Source organism: Scyliorhinus torazame, chromosome 21 (assembly GCF_047496885.1).
Source record: "Scyliorhinus torazame isolate Kashiwa2021f chromosome 21, sScyTor2.1, whole genome shotgun sequence".
NCBI lineage: Eukaryota > Metazoa > Chordata > Chondrichthyes > Carcharhiniformes > Scyliorhinidae > Scyliorhinus > Scyliorhinus torazame.
The window spans coordinates 50,257,217-50,277,107 of NC_092727.1; the positions used below are offsets into that span (position 1 = coordinate 50,257,217).

Sequence of the window (19,891 nt, forward strand, 5' to 3'; positions counted from 1 at the left end):
TCTCTGCCAGACTATTTTAGAGGCTCCCAGTGAGACCTGAGGAAGGCACTCCAATTTAAAAGACTGGGCAATAGCCAGACCTGTGAAGGGGGACTACTGATTTGAGAGGCTGCGAGCAGGTTCTCCCGTCAGGTCTGTAATAGTTTAATCCTCTGTCTGAATGGCTGGGAAAGCCCTGTCTGAGAACTCTCTTCACTATACAGCTAAAATCTCTGCACGGAGATCAAATAAGCAGTTGAACGGCAGAGTGGATGTAAAATCTGCTGTAAGCTCTCAGGCAGAAGATTCCAGTAATATCTCGGAGACCATCCGGTTGTCACATGATAGAATTGCACAGACCTGAATCTCCTATCTGAGGGTGATTTCCCCAGAGGAAGCCCTACAGTCTGGGAGTTCTAATGGATTGTAGTCCTTAAGATCCAAACTCACCAATGGTTTGCATTCTGAGAGATCGCATTCTGAAGAGATCGCTGCCTACAAGGACCTCAACCTCAACAGTGACAATCCTTAAATCTCTCCTACCCTTTTAATCCCTGTAATTTGTACTCCTTCCCATATCCCCTACTGTATGTTTGTCTTGTACGTGTCTGGGTAGAGAGTGGGACGCGGTTTTGGTAATAGACAGATTAGTAGACCATTGTTCCATTATTTTTATTATGTTTATCTTTTGCTCGTTATAAATATACGGTTTGTTGATGTTTTACTTATAAATCTGGTGCCTGTAACTCATTGGAGCAGTTAAGAGTTAAAGATCTCTGGAAAATACACACAAATATTGGTTAATTCATTTGCTTTGGAACTCCGGAGTCTGTGGCCTGGAACTGACCGCGCACTTGCCCAGGGTGTAGTAACAACTCGCACAGTCACCTAGTTTGGACATGAGAATTTAATCACTGTTGATTCATTCATAGAATGAATTATAAGCTGTAATATAAAAAGCAGAGACCAAAGTAACATTAATGTTCTTACAAACTATATTTCGTGTAGATTTGTGGAGCTTTATTGTATCCTTCATTTTGCTTGACCAATTTCGCTAGTCTTTCTACCGTGGGTTTTTGATGCTCTGATGTTTAACGATTTCCCTAAAATGTTGGACTTAGTGGAATTTTAGGATGACAAGCAGTCGGAGCAGCATAGATATGCAGGGCAGATGAGGTTTCACTAGAGGAATGTACCTTCACACTGAATCTTTGTGGAAATCTATGACTTTCTTAAAATGGCAGAGACTTGAAGATTTCCATACCTCGAATGAAGATGTAAATTATTTGTATAATAGTTCATAAAATGTGAATTTTATTACTATAAACTGGAGTCTGACCTCCAAACCATAACCATATCACAGCCTGTGCCTGGAAAGGTACTTTCAGCACAGACCTGTGCCTCGGGGACATTCTGAGCTGCCTGTGCACAATCGACACGTACACAAGTAAATGTTAACTGGAATGAGCAACTTTTATTCCGTTTCAATGGGCACCTGCTAATAGTCTGAGACAGCACTGCACTTTTCACAGATCATTAATGGCAGGCACACTGCCACACGTGTTCCTACACATGTTTGCTGTACGTTTATCAAGTGCAAAGGCTACCACTCCAACAGTGTGCAACTCTCCTGTGAACACCAGTGCAAGGTCAGATGGATAAACACATGTTTGCCAGGCCTTATTTTATCTGATCCTGAAAGTTCTTGCACAGGCCACGTGTGAGAAACCGCACACAAACTTTAAAGGGACTGTCGTGCACTTAAATACATTGTCGGCACAGTCCAGAAATAAAATTAAAAGGGTATGTTGATCATCTCTAGGCATTCCCTCTTTTAAAAATGTTAAGTATATGGTTGGCTGCTGGGAGACAGCAGCTACACTCTGCAGCTTTATGACAACTCTGTCAGCTACATATGCACGCTGAGCTTGAGTACAGTAAGAGAAGTATCATAATACATCGACACAACCGTAGTGGGTTGGATCTCGAACAGAAGGAGGTGCAGAAGGAGGCCATTCGGCTCATCGAATCTGCACCGACCCTTGGAAAGAGCACCCCATTTAAGCCCACACCTCCAACCTATCCCAGTAACCCCACCTAACCTTTTCTTTTTTGGACACTAAGGGCAATTTAGCTTGGCCAATCCACTAACCTGCACATCTTTGGACTGTGGGAGGAAACCGGAGCATCCGGAGGAAACCCACGCAGACACTGGGAGGATGTGCAGACTCCGCACAGTCATCCAAGTTGGGAATCGAACCCGAGACCCTGGAGCTGTTAAGCAACTGTGCTAACCACTGCTACCAATGGCTCCTGTACCAATGTACCTCTGCATTCGCCACAGCTTTATCTTCCATTAAAGCACCTGGAGGAGGTGTAGCCACTTGCAGCAAGAAGACTAAGATGAGCATAACGAAGTTGCTTTGTTGGGTGATAGACTCTCCTAAACACTTTACCTTAAGGTCCCTATCCACTCAAAGGATTAACAGTCTGGGATTGTGAAAGACGTGATAAAAATGCAAGTTCATTGTTTTTCTCGCCAGTACGGTTGACTGCAAAAGTAAGGAGAACAAATACCCACTTTGATTAGCTTGGACAAATATACCAGAAACTGTGTACACATGGTAACTAGCATCTATCATGGCTTTAATGTTGCACACACTAAATCATTCGAGGAGCCCCTTGTGTGCTAAATGAATGGGATCTTCAGTAGGGTGGGTGGGAGTAGAACATTGATCGTGAGTTAAAGTTCACTCCATGTCTGTCCAACAGGAACACCTAAATGTGTTGAATGAGGAACCTGTTGATATCCAGTTCAACCCTTCGGGCTATCTGTTTTTGGCTGGGAAGGAGCAGAGTGAGATTTTAGAGGAAAATTATCGAATTCAGAGGTGAGATGTTTGAAACCCCTGTCATTCATGAGTTTCAAGATGATTAAATAACAAGAGTTAAGTGTATTTTTTTAAGACTTTTCCCCCCTATTTTCTCATCCCCTCTCTTGAGATGTGGATTCTTTTTTGTGGTATTCTTGCACCCTTCAGCACTTCTCCCAACTGCTTGTTCGTGTCGACCCCAGCAAGCAAGTATTGGTAGGCTATTAAATCACAAGGATAAAAATTTATCCCATCCTCGCGTGATATCTACACTAGGAGCTACCTGAAAGGGTTAATTGATAGTGACCAGGTCAGGTGCTACATTTGCTTTCTCGGTTTAAAAATGGAAAACTAGCTATTTCTCCCCCCTCCCAAAGGTATGTGTAGGTTTGGTGAGGAGGGAGTGCTTCTAGGATTGTGCAGCATACAGGGTGCTTAACTCTCCGTGCCACAAAATCAGGTAGATGCAAGTTTTGTGATGCTGTGTTTTGCTGAATTTTCAACTTCAGGTACACCGTTGTGGGAAAGTGTGAATTGAAAAGGCATATGAGAAACTTGACTTCGTCAATCAAGGGATAGATTACAAAAGCAGGGAAGTCATGTTGGACTGTATAGAACCTTGGTGAGGCCACAGCTAGCATACTGAGCTGTTCCAATTGCCACATTATCAGAAGAATGTGATTGCATTGGAGGGGGTGCAGAGGAGTTTCACCAGAAGTTGCCTGGGATTGAACATTTAAGTAATGAAGAGAAGCTGGATTGTCTTGGGTTGTTTTCATTAGAGCAGAGAAGACTGAGGGTGACCTGATCAAGGTGTACAAGATTTTGAGGGATATGGACAGGGTGGGTAGGGAGTAGCTGTTCCCCTTAGTTGAAGGGTCATTCACGAAGGCATACAAGTTTAAGATGAGTGACCAGAAATTCAGGGGGAATGAAGAAAATGTTTTTTACCTAGAGGGTGGTGACAGTCTGGAATTCACTGACTAAGAGGGTGGTAGAGGCGGGTTACCTTGCATCCTTTAAAAAGTACTTGGATGAGCACTTGGTGCGACATAACATTCAGAGCTATGGGCCAAGTGTTGGCAAATGGGATTAGGTAGGTAGGTCAGGTGTTTTTCATGTGTCGGTGCAGAATCGATGGGCCAAAGGGCCTGTTCTGCACTGTGTGGTTCTATGATTCTGTGGATGTCAGACTTTCTCTGGTGGGAAGGAAACTTTCAGCAGAGCCAATTTTCAGAGACAGTCGCAAGTATTTGCTTGTTCTGCCCCTTTGGTGGAGGATGTATTGGTCACCAACCTGTAAGAAGAAAAGTGCATAATGATCAATCGAGGGAAAAGGGATGGCTAATGTCTAAATGAGAAAAAAAAAATATGTTTCCAACCTTTTAGGGCTGAGGGAGCAGCAGTGACTCTGCTAACACCGCAGCAGATACAAAGGAAATTCCCATGGATCAACACTGATGGGGTTGCTCTAGCTTCATATGGTGAGTGCCACATGAAGAAGATTTGACGAATTAAAAAGAGTTTAATCATTTAAAAAAAAAAAAAACCATGGTGACTCTCGTATTCAATGAAAGACGTCACTGCTGGATAGTGGAAGAATTTCATGCAGACAGTGTTAAATCTAGAAAAATCAGGTTGGGTGCAGAGTACAACTCCAGTAATTCATCTGACCACCCAATCTCAAACATGTGGCCCTTATGCATGGTATTTTTATTCCCTATATCAGCCAACCTATGGTTGTTTCTGAGTGACATGATTTTAAATAAAGGACAGGTTTATGTTCTAGTCACAATAAGAACATGACTACTCAAACATAGTACGAATATACTTTACTCATTTTCACACTTTTACACTATAACATCACTTTTGCAATGAATACTTTGCTGTCTTAACCCTCGCCCCCATCTCTCTCCATACTATATTCTGCTACTCTTAACCTGGCTAGTAAGTTTCTTTTCCCAAATTAAATCATCTGGTTTGTTACATTTAGATGTTGCATTAGGAATCTCCATACTAATACTGCTGAGTAACAAGTGTATACAGAGGAACTTTCCTGAGTAATCCACCACCAATCGTATTTGACTTGTAGGAGGCAACATTGCCATCGCCACGTCATCTTGCGTTTCATTTTGACATTTTAACTCATTGTTTGTTTCCCTTGGAATCAATTTGTTGTTCACCTCCTTAAAATAAAGGCCCGTTATTGTTTTGACATGTGATGTGTTGGAGGTGGGGGAGGAAGTTTTATTCTCATCCTAATTGTTCAAAAGTACAAAAACAGTTCAACCAATCTCAATCCCTTTGTCCTTTGGTTAAAAACTCTATCACTGCAGAAAATTCATTCCAAATTCTGTCTCCTGAAATATTCTACCTCGGCAGGTTTTTACAGGTGGATCTATCGCTGTTTTGAGTTATTCTAGTCTTACAACACCAGGTTAAAGTCCAACAGGTTTGTTTCAATGTCACTAGCTTTCGGAGCGCTGCTCCTTCCTCAGGTGAATGAAGAGGTCAGACCTCTTCATTCACCTGAGGAAGGAGCAGCGCTCCGAAAGCTAGTGACATTGAAACAAACCTGTTGGACTTTAACCTGGTGTTGTAAGACTTCGTACTGTGCTCACTCCAGTCCAACGCCGGCATCTCCACATCATTGAGTTATTCTGTCATTATTCCTATGTATACACCAGAAGAGAATGTAGCTAAATGCTGCAGTCAATCTAATTTCAAATGTTTGGGTCCCTATTTTCTTGCAATTGATTTTTTAATTTTACTCTTTGTAATTTGGTTAAGCATAATTGGGTTTGGTCATTCTCATTTGGGTCTGAATTTTCATTGGACCCCCGATTTCTGGATCGGTTCTAGGGATGTATTGTTGCACTCCGATTCATTATTATCCCTGTTCAGGGACTGTGTCTGAGCAAGACCAATTGGACCTGTTCCAATGGGGTTCATTGTTCTTGATGCTGTTACTTGCTGTATGACCCCAACCTCTCTCTGACTTGTACTATTGACCATGCAAGTACTGTGAATCTGTAGCATCTCTTCAAGCTTTTTATTCCGCTTTTCTATCTCTTCAAATATCTTGTGGTTATCCTTATCTAATTGACCTTGTCTGGTTCTGATGCTCTCTCCTCTCTTGCTGTTGACTGACTGGAATTTGTGGACTGCTGTAATTCATGCTTCTTAGCGACTTTCCATCACAGTTATCAACACTTTTCCTTTCATGCTTTTTACTTGAACTCTTATTTCAGTATGTCTAATCTTTGGTATAATTGCAAATAAAGAAAGAAATTTCAATTACATAATGCTTTTCACAATCTCAGGTTGTCGCAAAATGCTTCACCGCCAATCGAAATCCAAATTCCAGTACCAAGCTCTGAATATGTGGAGCAGACAAATGCTAAATTCTGCACTATGCCCCTGATGTGTCTGATATGTTGTATTGAGAAATCCTAGTATGGAGTTTATATTGGAGGAAAGATATCAGAAAGATCTTCCCCATTCACTTCACCACTGAGCATGTATTGAGATTTAGATTGCAAGCTATCACTTTATGATGAGGGGTTCCCTGAATTGAAACACTGTGGATTGTGCTGAATAACCAGGTGCAAAAGTAGAACACTGGACCAAGTACCAGTGACATCACAGAGCAAGGACAGCACAGATGTGTTATTGCTAGTTCTTGAGAGCATAGAGTCAATGCAATCATAAGATCAATATTAGTCATTATCGTAGAGATCCAGTTATTATGACATAGGAGGCCATGTGGCTATTGAGTCTGTAACTGGCAGAACCATACGGGCAAGTTGTTAATGAATAAAAATCTAAATCGTGGACATAACAATAAATTAGATACAAAATTCAAAATCATAAATGTATTGCTATAGAGGACCTGAATAGGCTCTAGTATTAGGGCTGATCTGACTTGTGATCAGAAACTTTACGCTGTCTGTCCTTGAATAGCACAGCAATTCTGATGTTGACTGACAAAAGATTGGTGGCAACCTGAACAATAAGTTTACTTTAATTTATGTTAAGATCTGTTTTCTCGAAGAGGGCCACCAAAAATTACAAGAACTATTATTGCCGTGGACTTGTTTCATTATAACCTTAATCAAACTGCTGTGTCGTCATCGGTATTTCAGTGAAAAGATGACCATTACGTTTTTGTACTTTGTCCAGTTGAGCTATGACAAACAGCTACCAGCACAATTTGTTTTTGCTTTCTTCCCCCAGCTTACACTGCGTCTGGAAAGAACTATGAGTTGTATAACAGGATGAAATATTTGTGGGTACAAGTCTACCATTGTACTGATAAAGTACTGGTGGTTATAGGCCTGTCTCTGTATAAAATGGGTACTGTACTTATGGGTACAGGTCTGTCACTTTAGCACTGAAGTGAAATACCAATGGTACAGGTCTGTCATTTCTGGTGAATAATTTAAGAACGATAGATTCAGTTATCGCAAATTTATTCGTCAAAAAATTGAAATACATTAGCTTAAATCATTTTATAGCTTTGAAAACCATGTTACCAATAATTAGTAAATATTTCCAGTTGATTTCAAAGAATTTTGATCTGTTGCCAACTTTGGTGTCACATTTAACCCTGAGATGAGCTTCCAACCTCCTATTAGCACCATCACTAAGACTAGTTATTTCTGCTTGCATTACAACACCCGGTTTCACCCGGGCCTCAGCTCATTTGCTGCTCATGCCTTTATTACTCCGAGGCACAACTAATCCAATGCGCTCCTGGCTGTTCAAACACTTTACCTTCTAACCTTGAGTTAATTAAACATCTGGTGCCTGTGTCTTAACTTGCACAATGTCCCGTTCCTTATCACCCTGTGCTTGCTGCCCTAGGTTGGCTCACGGTCAAACACCATCTTGACTTTATTTTCTTGATCCTTTTAAATCCCTCCGTTGCCATGCCATGCTCCTGCCTATCACTGTAATCTCCTCTAACCACACAAATCTTCAAGCTATCTATGCTTCTCTGGTGGAACTGTTGCTGCTAACTTTAGCCTTAGTTTAATTGCTCTGTTCTATCACCTTTGCTGTTGAGTCGCCAGGTATCTTTCTGATACCGCCACGTGGTTCAAGTCCGAGTAATGATCAATAATCCAACACACCGCTTAGTAAGAGTTAAATCAATGCACATTTATTATATACAGTAATCAATACTCGTGCATAAATACTACGTCTAAGCTACTTCCTACAACTAACAGGCCAATACTTAACTTGGAAATGGCCCACCAGGTCAGGGAAACGAATGGCCTTTCGTTTGGGTTCTGAGCCTGTGGGATTCGAAGCTGGTACAGATCGATAGCTAGGAGCACCTATCTCGTATCGAGAGTTGAAGTAAGACTTACGATTTGAGCGGCTGTTGCAGAAGGCTAGCAGAAGGGTCGCAGGAGGGTGCAGAAGAGGTAGCAGAAGATTCGAATTGAACTTGGACTCTATTCTTATGGTCCCCAGGGGCTTCCCGCCTTTCGGGGCGGACCCTGTACCTGGTTCCAAGTGATTGGACTTTGTCCCAATCACTTGGTTCGATATTCTCCAATGCTGGAGCCATTCCTTGATCGATGGGCGGTCTTTGGGTGATCGTTCACCTCCCTTTCTGTAGGCTCCTGTTGGCGCCGAAGAGTCTGGGTTGGCTTTGTGTGTCTAAATTGTTGCACGTTGTTCCCGGGGATTGCTCATTAGTATTCAGGTGGCTGGTGTTTTGTTGTGCTGCTGGCTGCAGGTATCGATCTTGTCTGGCCTTCCCAGAGGTGAATACACAGTTTACCTGCAGCTGCTTGTTTTAGTCCTGTTGGCTGATTTTCCCATCAGCCTTTTCCGTTCGCCATTTTAAATCTGGGTTAGCCATTCTAAATCGGGAGTTAGCCATTTTAACTGGCTACAGAACTCAAACTGGGCAGCACGATACTACAGTGGCTAGCACTGCTTCACAACGCCAGGGACACTGGTTCGATTCCCGGCTTGGGTCACTGTCTGTGCAGAGTCGGCATGTTCTCCCCCTGTCCTGTGGGTTTTCTCCATGTGCTCCGGTTTCCTCCCATAAGTCCCAAAAGACGTGCTTGTTAGGTGAATTGGACATTCTGAATTCTCTCCCAGTGTACCCGAACAGGCGCCGGAACGTGGCAACTAGGGGATTTTCACAGTAGCATTACAGTGTTAATGTAAGCCTACTTGTGACACTAATAAAGATTATTATTATTATTATAACTGAGCATCATTGAGCAGGTTATTGCTGTGTAACTGCCACTTCATAGTGCTATCGATGACACCATCCGTCACTTTGCTAATGATCAGGAGTTGACTGCAGCGTGGCAATTGGTGGGATTCTCCTCCTTTTTCTGGGAGGCCATACCTGGCCAATTTTCCACATTGTTGGGTAGATGCCAATGTTGTCACTGTAATGGAACATCTTGACTTGGGGCAAATTAATTCTGGAGTCAAAGTTCTCCGTACTATTGTTGGGATGTCGATAGGGCCCATAGCCTTTGTAGTATCCAGTGCTTTGGAGCCATTTCTTAATATGGCCTGAATTGAATTGGCTGAAAACTGGCATCTGTGAGTCTGGAGATCTCAAGGGAGCCGGGGTGGATCCAGGTCACCGTCTTCTGTGCATCTCACATACATTAAAGGTTATAATAGGTTTAGATTTATACTTTATGATTGCATCTGAGCTTAAAAACTGATGTCCGACAATGCTGCAAACTGACATTAGGTTGTGGTCAGTCTCCCTTTAGAAATGAATGGATAAGATACTCTACCAAAATTAATATGCAGACAGCCCGATTTTGCCTGTTAGTTGCTGATCTCCTTGTGCTCTGTGGTGTAGGTCTGGAGAACGAAGGCTGGTTCGATCCCTGGCTGCTGCTGAATGCTTTCCGTAGGAAGGCGATATCAATGGGCGTGTATCCATGTCATGGAGAGGTAGTAGGTGAGTAACTGGCATGCAAATATTTTGATTTTACAACCCTCTTACGACAGATTAGAATTAGAATTTACAGTGCAGAAGGAGGCCATTCAGACCATCGTGTGGAGCCCTTTCAGCTGGCCAAACCCCAAAGGGAGAGTGGGGTCTGAGTGCATCGTTTGCCACCTTAAACCGCATCAGCTTTGGTCTTTTTGTCATTGACATAATTGGATTTATGTAGGTTCTTCAGAAGCTTTTTCCCAGGGTGGAAGAGTCAATTACTAGGGGACATGGATTTGAGGTGCGATTGGCAAAGTTTAGAGGAGATGTGTGAAGGAAGTTTGTTTTTCTGGGGGATAATGGGTGCCTGGAACTCGCTACCAGAGGAGGTGGTGGAAGCAGGTACGATAGTGACGTTTAAGGGGCGTTTTGACAAATACATGAATAGGATGGGAATAGAGCGATTATGGACCCATAGAAGGTTAAACGTGTAGCATGGTCGGCACAGGCTTGGAGGGTTGAAGGGCCTGTTCCTGTGCTGTACATTTCTTTGTTCTTCTTTCATTCCCTCACAACAAATTAAGTATCCCTTTCAGAATCATCGCTGTTTTTATGTAGCAAGCATGGCAACCAAGTTGTGCACAAAATGATCCCTCAAACAGCAAAAAGATTTTGAAAAACTTTTTTTTTTTTTTTAAGGTGCTTGTTGAGGAATATTAGCCGGACCAGTGGGCAGAACTACCCTACCCTTCTTCGATCTTGTGGTGCTTGTCCACAGATCCCTTAAGACGGCAGGTCTGGTTAATAGGGTAGTTAAGAATTATGGGACACTTGCCTTTATCAGTCGTGGCATAGATTATAAGAGCAGGGAGGTTATGTTGTAGCTGTACAAAGCTTTGGTTAGGCCACAGCTGTGTGCAGTTCTGGTCGCCTCACTATAGGAAGGATGTGATTGCACTGGAAAGGGCAGATTCACCAGGACGTATTGGGTTTGTTTTATTGTCATGTGTACTGAGGTACAGGGAAAAGTATTTGTTCTGCATACAGTCCAGACCGATCATTCCATACGTGAAAAAAACATAGGGCATACATAAATCACAATGTAAATACATAGACACAGGCATCGGGTGAATATACAGGAGTGTAGTACTACTCAGTAGAGAAGATGTTTGAAGAGATCAGATCAGCCCATACGGGGGGTCATTCAGGAGTCTGGTACAGCGGGGACAAAGCTGTTTTTGAATCTGTTAGTACATGATCTCGGACTTTTTTTTGCCTGGGGTGGAACATTTGAGCTATGAAGAGAGGCTGGATAGGCTCAGGTTGTTTTCCGTCGAGCAGAGAGGCTGAGGGGGTCCTAATTGAGGTATATAAGATTGAGTGTGTGTACAGGGTGGATAGGAAACAGCTGTATCCCTTAGTTGAATGATCACTAACGAGGGGGGCATAATTTTAAGATGAGTGGCAGGAGGTTTAGAGGGGAATTGAGGGAAGAAGAGCGATGGAAGTCTGCAATTCACTGCCAGCGAGGAAACCTCCCCACCTTTAAAATGGATGTGGATGAGCACTTGTCATAACATTCAAGGCTATGGGCCAAGTGCTGGAAAGTGGGATTAGTGTATTTTTGTTGGTGCAGACTCCATGGGCTGAAGAGCCTCTTCTATACTGTGTGATTCCATTCCTCACATCAAGATTGCCACACATCCCAACGTGTTTCTCAGTTTTACATCCGGCTTCTGACAATCCAGAGACTGGAAAATGTGGCCCAATGTGTGTGAAGATATATACTTGCAAATTGGTCAGAATGTTATCGGTGTCTGCGTGAGTTTCACCCCCATAACCCAAAGATGTGCAGGTTAGGTGGATTGGCCGTGCTAAATTGCCGCTTAATTGGATCAAAATAATTGGGGTACTCTAAATTTATAGCTAAATATGACTCCTGTGGAAAGGCCAGTTGAGTTAGGTTTGTTGGAGAAAACCTGGGGCCTGTAAGTAATGTAAATATATCAGGAGTCTGTTCTTCTCGCAGAGTGCTATGAACCATTTGAACAAGTTACTGGTTTGTGCAATTGAGTACTCATTGAGGTCAAGTGCTTAATAGGATCCTGGATGAGCTCCTGTTGATTATGGTCCCCTGCAACTTGTTTAACTGCCTTCAGGAATCAAAGAAATTGGGGCGGCACGGTGGTACAGAGGTTAGCAGGTCGATCCTGGCCCCGAGTCACTGCACGTGTGGAGTTTGCACGTTCTCCCTGTGTCTGCTTAGGTCTCACCCCCACAACCCAAAGATGTGCAGGAAAGGTGGATTGGCCACACTAAATTGCCCCTTAATTGGGGGGGAAAAAATTGGGTACTCTACATTTATTTTAAAAAACGAATCAAAGAAATTTCCCAGATTATTTTAACCATTAATTTCATCCTGATTTAGCACGATTCTGTAATGTTCTTTGATTGGGCTGATGTGAACAAAGAACATTAGACTTTGTTTTATTCCTAACACTACATAACGAATAACTGAAATGTCTAAGATGAATACAGTTGGAAATAAATGTCTTATCACTAACTTACACCAAGATACAACAGAACTGCTCTAACCTGCGACTTGGGGTATCGACTCCTTACAAACACCTTCTGAAGGAACTCATTGTGCCTGCGGGCCCTGGGACTCCGTACTCACCCCACCTGCTGGTCGGATGGTAGAACTACAACAGTAAAACATCTAACTTATAATACACATGCAGATCAGAGAACTTAGTGATGATGACCTACTCGTATTATATACAGATAGTCTACCTATCATCACAGATTCCAGTCTTGTCCAGTTTTTCAACTTCTTCCTTGATCTCAACTCTCCCTGTCGCTGCTCACTCCTTCAACCCTACAACCCCTTTTTCAATCTCTGTTGCTCACCAATTCTCTCCTTTCGAGATTTTTTTATTATGTAAAGGTGCTTTATAAATGCAGACTATTACTGAATTAGTCTAAGCTTATCCCTCACTCTGGTGTTAATTGCACCGTGACATTATTGGGCAGCTTTGGTGGACCAGCTGGTTGTTTCCATTAGTCATGTGCAAGGCGAAATGACTCGGGACTGCTGTAAACACCCCACTGGATGATGCTAGCATGGCCCTGATAGAGGGCTGGAAGCTCAGCCTGGAATAGCACAAAGAGGCCCAAAGCAAGGGATGAAGCAAATATTGTATTTCCTTCTCCTTCCATTATTCACACCATTTAAAGTTTGTTCCTCCTATTTTGTTCGCTATTTTCTCCATAAGCCCCACAACCAATGAAATAGTGAGTTTTAGCACTATTGCTTGGGGCCAATATGAGTACATGTCTTATCAGCAAGTCTGCAAACTATAACTACATGTGTTTCAGGCAGTGAAAGTTATATAGAATTCAAATTAAGGGGAGCACAAGATCAGACTGGGCCATGTGTGAGGTTCTGCATAGGATAATGGATGAAAGAAAATCTGGAACATTGAGGAAGCTCAAAACTGCAGCACAATTTCATTGCTTCATTCTGAAGTAAAGTTTATCAACAAACTTTGCTCGTATATGCATCACAGCCCATCACTTCAACAAGGGTCTTGAAAAGGGCAGCACGGTAGCATATTGGTTAGCGCAGTTGCTTCACAGCTCCATGGTCCCAGGTTCGATTCCCGGCTTGGGTCACTGTCTGTGTGGAGTCTGCACGTTCTCCCCGTGCGTGCGTGGGTTTCCTCCGGGTGCTCCGGTTTCCTCCCACAGTCCAAAGATGCGCAAGTTAGGTGGATTTACCATTCTAAATTGCCCTTAGTGTCCAAAAAGGTTAGGTTGGATTACGGGGATAAAGGGGATAGGGTGGAGGTGTGGGGCTTAAGTAGGGTGCTCTTTCTAAGGGCCGGTGCAGACTCGATGGGCTGAATGGCCTCCATCTGCACTGTAAATTCTATGATACTCTGTGAGAGGGCTGCTGCCACACCAGAATTTCCAATGGGATCCACAAAGTTCAGTTGGATTTTATGTAGTTGCTCCTTCTCCTATATTATTGCTTTGCTTTGCACAAACTTCGATAATCTCAAACATGCACACTTTTTTGAGGATATTGTAAACCCAGTACAAATAAATTTGGACGAACAATACCATATTTCTTTACACTGATCCTATAATAAAAGCTGTTCTTTTGAATTGCCCTAAACTTGACAGCATGGTGTGATTAGTTTTAGCTTATAGAATTCGAACAGCCTAACCTAATCTGTGCACGAGTACAACACTGAATAAACATTTAAAATTAAATGTTCGTTTTGACATCTATTGTAAGCCGTTTCACTTATTTCCTACTAAATATGTTAAGCTTCCTGTTGAATCACTCATGACACACATTATAATTTTTCCACTTTACTGATGGCCACTCCATCCCAAGATGGTTATGCCATCAGTTAATACCCTCTATTCCACAGTCTACTGGCAATAGGAGGCGTTGGACTGCTGGCATTCCATCCTGCTTGGATGCTGTCCATCATTAATTTGTAAGGTGACCAGTGTTTGCAGTCATTTTCTAGACCAGAAAAATGATCACAAGCAGATGTTAAACCCAGCTTATTCATTAATGTGCCACTATATAAAAGCAAATTACTGCGGATGCTGGAATCTGAAGCTTTGACAAAGAGCCATCGGACTTGAAACGTTAGCTCTTTTTTTTTTTTCTCCCTACAGATGCCAGACCTGCTGAGATTTTCTCTTTTCGTCAATGTTCCACTATATATGTTGTACATGTAACTTCAATCCCAAGCGACTTGCCAACTAAGAATACACAATAAATAATGACTTTCAATGTCATTCATATCCCAAAAGTTCCAGCCTGGTGGTGGACAGATTGTAGATTATTTCTGCATTGATTAACTAAGGCAGACCAAATGACCTTTCAAATTCTTATCTACCTTGTAAGCTGTAACATTAAACTCTTAAGAAAATACATCACGGGTGTTGATTAGGTTATGTGGACCCCATCTCATGGTTATGCTATTCTGTTTACAAAGCAAGCAGACTAGAACATAGGAAATAAGACTACAAGGCAAAAATAAATGACTTTGATTTTGCAAGAGAGCCTTGCAGGCTTTTATTTCTACCAGCTCAGTGTAAATGTGGCTCGATCAAATAGCAGACCCTTCCACTGGGCCAACACATGAAGCTGCTGCATTTACCAACATTGTTGCAGTCTTGGTAAGTTTTTTCAAAAAATCTCTATATTCCGGCAGGTTTTCAGCACTCAACCAGGGAGATGGAAACAGATGATGGCAGGAGTGTCTCACTGAAAAGAATTCACCACGTCAATGTACGAGACCAGTGGCAGTTTACTTCAGCTTCTTCACAGGAACAAGAACCTTCACCACCATTCAGTTCAACCCTGGCTGATCTTTATCTTAACTCCATTTACCTGATTTGGTCCTGTAACCCTTCCTACCAGAAATCTATCAGTCTGTTTTGTCAAACTTGAACAGTTTGGGGCAGGCATTTCTTAAGTGAAGAAATGCTTCCTGACATTATCCCTGAATGACCTAGCTATAATTTGTTTTTAAAAATAAATTTAGACTACCCAATAATTTTTTTCCAATTGAGGGGCAATTTAGCATGTCCAATCCACCTACCATGCGCATCTTTGGGTTGTGGGGGTGAAGCCCACGCAGACACTGGGAGAATGTGCAAACTCCATACGGACAGGGCCGGGATTCGAACCCGGGTCCTCAGCGCCGTAGGCAGCAGTGCTAACCACTGCACCACTGTGCTGCCCTAATTTATGATGTTTTTGAGGTTGTGATCCTTTTGCTCTGGATTCTCCCACCTTAGATCACCGTTCCCGTCCCCCACAACTGGAGAACCCCCTAATCTTCCGTAGGCGAGGACAAAAAACAACTTGTCCATGCAACTTTATAGCCCTGATATCATACTGGTGAATTTGCACTGGAGCCCTCCAAACTTTGCATCCTTTCTCCGAAATGAGTATAGTACTGTAAATGGTGTCCAACCAAAGTTTTATTTAACTTTTGCTCCTAACTGTACCTCACTCCATCCCCAGATCCAAGTGTGATTAAGGCAGTGTAACAAAGCGGCTGCATGGACATGTGTGAAACTGGAGCAGTTACTCTGACCCACTTAATAATTGCAGCTGAACAACCAGTCTTAAAAAAAACAATTTTTCAATTGTTGCTCCCTGACACGTGCTGCTGAGGCTGTTGCCCCCTCACTACACAGCTTTGGGTTGATGCTCTCTGGTGTCTCCTGCTGGGCTGGAGCTGTCTGGCATCTGCTGGTAGGGTTGTGATATGAGCTTAAAGTCAAGTGATGGACTGGGAACTAATATTGACCCCTGCTATGTCTTAATTACAGGTCCGGATGCCAAATAGTATGGAGTACCAGCCAGTGGAGTGTGCACTGATCATAAATGAGGCTGGGGCATGGTCAAGCAAAGTGGCAGAGATGATTGGTATTGGTGATGGGCCTGAAGGCACCTTGGAGGGCACAAAACTTCCAGTGGAGCCCAGAAAAAGGTGAGCAAATGAAGCAGGGTTGTGGTGAAATGCAGAACAGCAAAGGCTGCATCAAAAGGCAAACACAAGCTGTCATGAAAATTTAAGATTTCTCTTTTATCACAGTGGGAAAACTGCAAATAAGGGATTGCAAGATTGGTTGTGAATGAAGTTCCTTTTTGCCAATGCCTGCTGGACCAATCAATTCACTAAAGTCACATGTGTGCAATGATATGCTCAAGTAATAACTGCAGGCACCACCTGAGGATGGAATAGTCAGGGAGAGAATGGTTTCTGCCTGTAATTTGTGTACATGGACACTTTAATCCCAGCCTGAGGCACAAAGGAAAACAATTTGATTTATTTTAGTTTATGCCAATTGAAGCCCAAGTGTAAAAACAAACAGTGACAGCATAGATACAAAGTTTAGGGACAGGAAGCAAAGAGCAATAAACAGTTGTTTACATCCAGAAGAATATATGGACACCAGATTTCCTGTGGTGAGTGTCAAGGCCACTGCTTTTCTTTATATGTTAGTGACTTAGATATGCGGGACACTCTTTCAAAATTTGTGAATGTCATAGAATCATCGAATCAGTGCAGGAGGCCACCATTCAGCCCATGAGTCTGCACCGACCCTCGGAAAGTGCACTTCTTGCCAAATCCTTGTTTATCTCCTAATGCAAATTTTTACCCAGTGCTTATTTACTTATAGAAAATTAACTAATCCTTACTTCAATGCATGCCTTTAACACCTAAAATACTTTGGTGTTCTAAACCTTGTAGACAATCTGTCTTCAGTTTAATTAAATGATTTTCATATACAGACAAGCCTGCTTCACAGAATAACACAGCAAAGCCCCAAAATGTTAAATATAATACTATCTCTTTCAATACTACTGCACTTTCTCCGTGTCTGCGTGGGTTTCCTCGGGTACTCCAGTTTCCTCCCACAGTGCAAAGATGTGCATATTAGGTGGATGGGCCATGCTGAATTGGCCCTAGGTGGAGTTATAGGAATAGGGTGGAGTTTGGGCTTGGGTAGGGTGCTCTTTTAGGGGGCTGGTGCAGACTCTATGGGCCAAATGGCTTTCTATTGTACTATAGAGATTCCATGATTCTATATTGTTCAAAAGACTACTGTAGGTTACTCCAGTAGTGGAAGACCAGGGCAACAGTTCCCTGCACTTTCCAAGTCTCTCCACTTACTCTAGCCCATACTCTAGCCCATTCAGTCTGTTGTGCCCATGTTAGCTCTCCTCAAGAGTAACTCGGCTAATCTCACTCCCCTGCCTCTTCCCTGGAGCTCTAAAAATGTTTTCAGTTCAAGCAATTACCCAATTCCTTTGCGAAAGCCACAACTGAATCTGCGTCCAACGCACAGTACATTCCTGTTCAAAATTGGACACGTACTCCAGTAGAGGCCAAACCAGTGCTTTGTAAAGGTTCACAACTTTCTTGATTTTGTACTTGGACGAGAGATAGTATTGTGTAATTGGTGAAGGTCTGAAAACAGTTGGAAAAAACAGAGAGAAACTTAAACATTTTGTTAATCTTTCTAGGTTTAAACATTCCGAGTGAGAAGATTGTTCAAATCTGTACTAGCTGACATTTTAGCCGTACGTCTACAATTCTTCTGCAAACGAATTACCCTGACAGGGAAGGCCTCTTCCCATTTACATAACACTGTGATTTAAACATACAATTCTTTCCAAGTCAAATCTACATTTCCATTTTTAGTATTTGCATGTTCCCCTCCCCTTAGGCTAGTGACTTTTACTGCAATAGGTTTTTTGTTGCTGTCAGTTCATTCACCTAGATGTTCATTCTTTTTTAAAAATATATATATTTTATTAAAGTTTTCAAACACAATTTTTCCCCCCCGGCTGCTGCTGCCGGCTATCTATTTTCCCCCTAATGTTCCGCTAGATTGTCGAGGAACGGTTGCCACCGCCTGGTGAACCCCTGAGCTGATCCTCTCAGCGCAAACTTCATCCGCTCCAGTTTTATGAACCCTGCCATATCGTTTATCCAGGCCTCCATACCGGGGGGTTTCGCTTCCTTCCACATGAGTAAAATCTTACGCCGAGCTACTAGGGACGCAAAGGCCACAATATCGGCCTCTTTCGCCTCCTGCACTCCCGGCTCATCCGCTACCCCAAATATAGCTAACCCCCAGCTTGGCTTGACCCGGACCTTCACCACCTTCGAGATCGCTCCCGCCACTCCCCTCCAATACCCCTCCAGTGCCGGACACTACCAAAGCATATGTGTGTGGTTCGCCGGGCATCCCTCGCACCTCCCGCACTTGTCCTCCACTCCGAAGAACCTGCTCAACCTCCCTCCCGTTATGTGTGCTCTATGTAGCACCTTAAATTGGACCAGGCTAAGCCTGGCACACGAGGAAGAGGAATTTACCCTGCTTAGGGCATCAGCCCACAAACCCTCCTCAATCTCCTCCCCGAGCTCTTCTTCCCATTTACCTTTCAGTTCTTCTACCTGCTCATCTCCCTCTTTTCTCATCTCCCGGTATATTTCGGACACTTTGCCCTCCCCGACCCGCCCCCCCGAAAGCACTCTATCCTGGATCCCCTGTGTCGGGAGTAGCGGAAATTCCCTCACCTGTTGTCTCGTGAACGCCCTCACCTGCATATACCTAAAGATATTCCCCGGAGGCAGCTCATACTTTTCCTCTAGCGCTCCCAAGCTCGCAAACGTCCCATCTATAAATAAGTCTCCCACTCTCCTAATCCCTGCCCGGTGCCAGCTCTGGAACCCTCCGTCCAACCTCCCTGGGGCAAACCTATGGTTGTTCCTGATCGGGGACCACACCGAGGCTCCCAGCACACCCCTCTGTCGCCTCCATTGCCCCCAGATACTTAATGTTGCCGCCACCACTGGGTTCGTGGTAAACCTTTTCGGGGAGAGCGGTAGTGGCGCCGTCACCAGCGCTTTTAAGCTCGTTCCTTTGCAGGACGCCATCTCCAGCCTTTTCCACGCCGTCCCCTCTCCCTCTATCATCCACTTACAGATCATCGCCACATTGGCGGCCCAGTAATAGTCGCCCAAATTCGGCAATGCCAGTCCCCCTCTGTCCCTGCTACGTTGCAGGAACCCCTTCCTTACCCTCGGGGCCTTCCCTGCCCACACGTAGCTCATGATGCTCCTATCTATTTTTTTGAAAAAGGCCTTGGTGATCAATATAGGGAGACATTGAAACACAAATAGGAACCTCGGGAGGACCATCATCTTAATCGCCTGCACTCTGCCCGCCAGTGACAGCGGCTGCATATCCCACCTTTTGAAATCCTCTTCCATTTGCTCCACCAGCTGAGTCAGATTGAGTCTGTGTAAGGTTCCCCAGCTCCTGGCTATCTGAATCCCCAGGTATCGGAAGTTTCTTTCCACTCTCCTTAGTGGTAGGCCATCTATCCCTCTACTCTGGTCCCCAGGGTGTATCATGAAAAGCTCACTCTTTCCCATGTTCAGCCTATATCCCGAGAAATCTCCAAACTCCCTCAATATCTGCATAACCTCTGTCATCCCCCCCACTGGATCCGCCACATACAGCAGTAGGTCATCTGCGTAGAGTGACACTC

General features: G+C 43.5%; 1 protein-coding gene across 6 annotated transcripts in view; it reads left to right on the forward strand.

Moving 5' to 3' along the window:
- The window catches only part of foxred1 (FAD-dependent oxidoreductase domain containing 1), a 63,893-nt gene that overhangs the window by 30,373 nt on the left and 13,629 nt on the right, over nt 1-19,891 (forward strand). For 4 of the 6 annotated variants that reach the window (XM_072486789.1, XM_072486793.1, XM_072486792.1 and 1 more), the window contains 3 exons: nt 9,706-9,807; nt 15,024-15,100; nt 16,153-16,313. In XM_072486789.1, the coding sequence (XP_072342890.1) occupies nt 9,706-9,807; nt 15,024-15,100; nt 16,153-16,313 (340 nt within the window). Of the gene's footprint in view, nt 1-2,751; nt 2,871-4,241; nt 4,337-9,705; nt 9,808-15,023; nt 15,101-16,152; nt 16,314-19,891 lie in introns of all 6 variants that reach the window. The other 2 variants (XM_072486791.1, XM_072486790.1) reach the window with 1 other exon arrangement.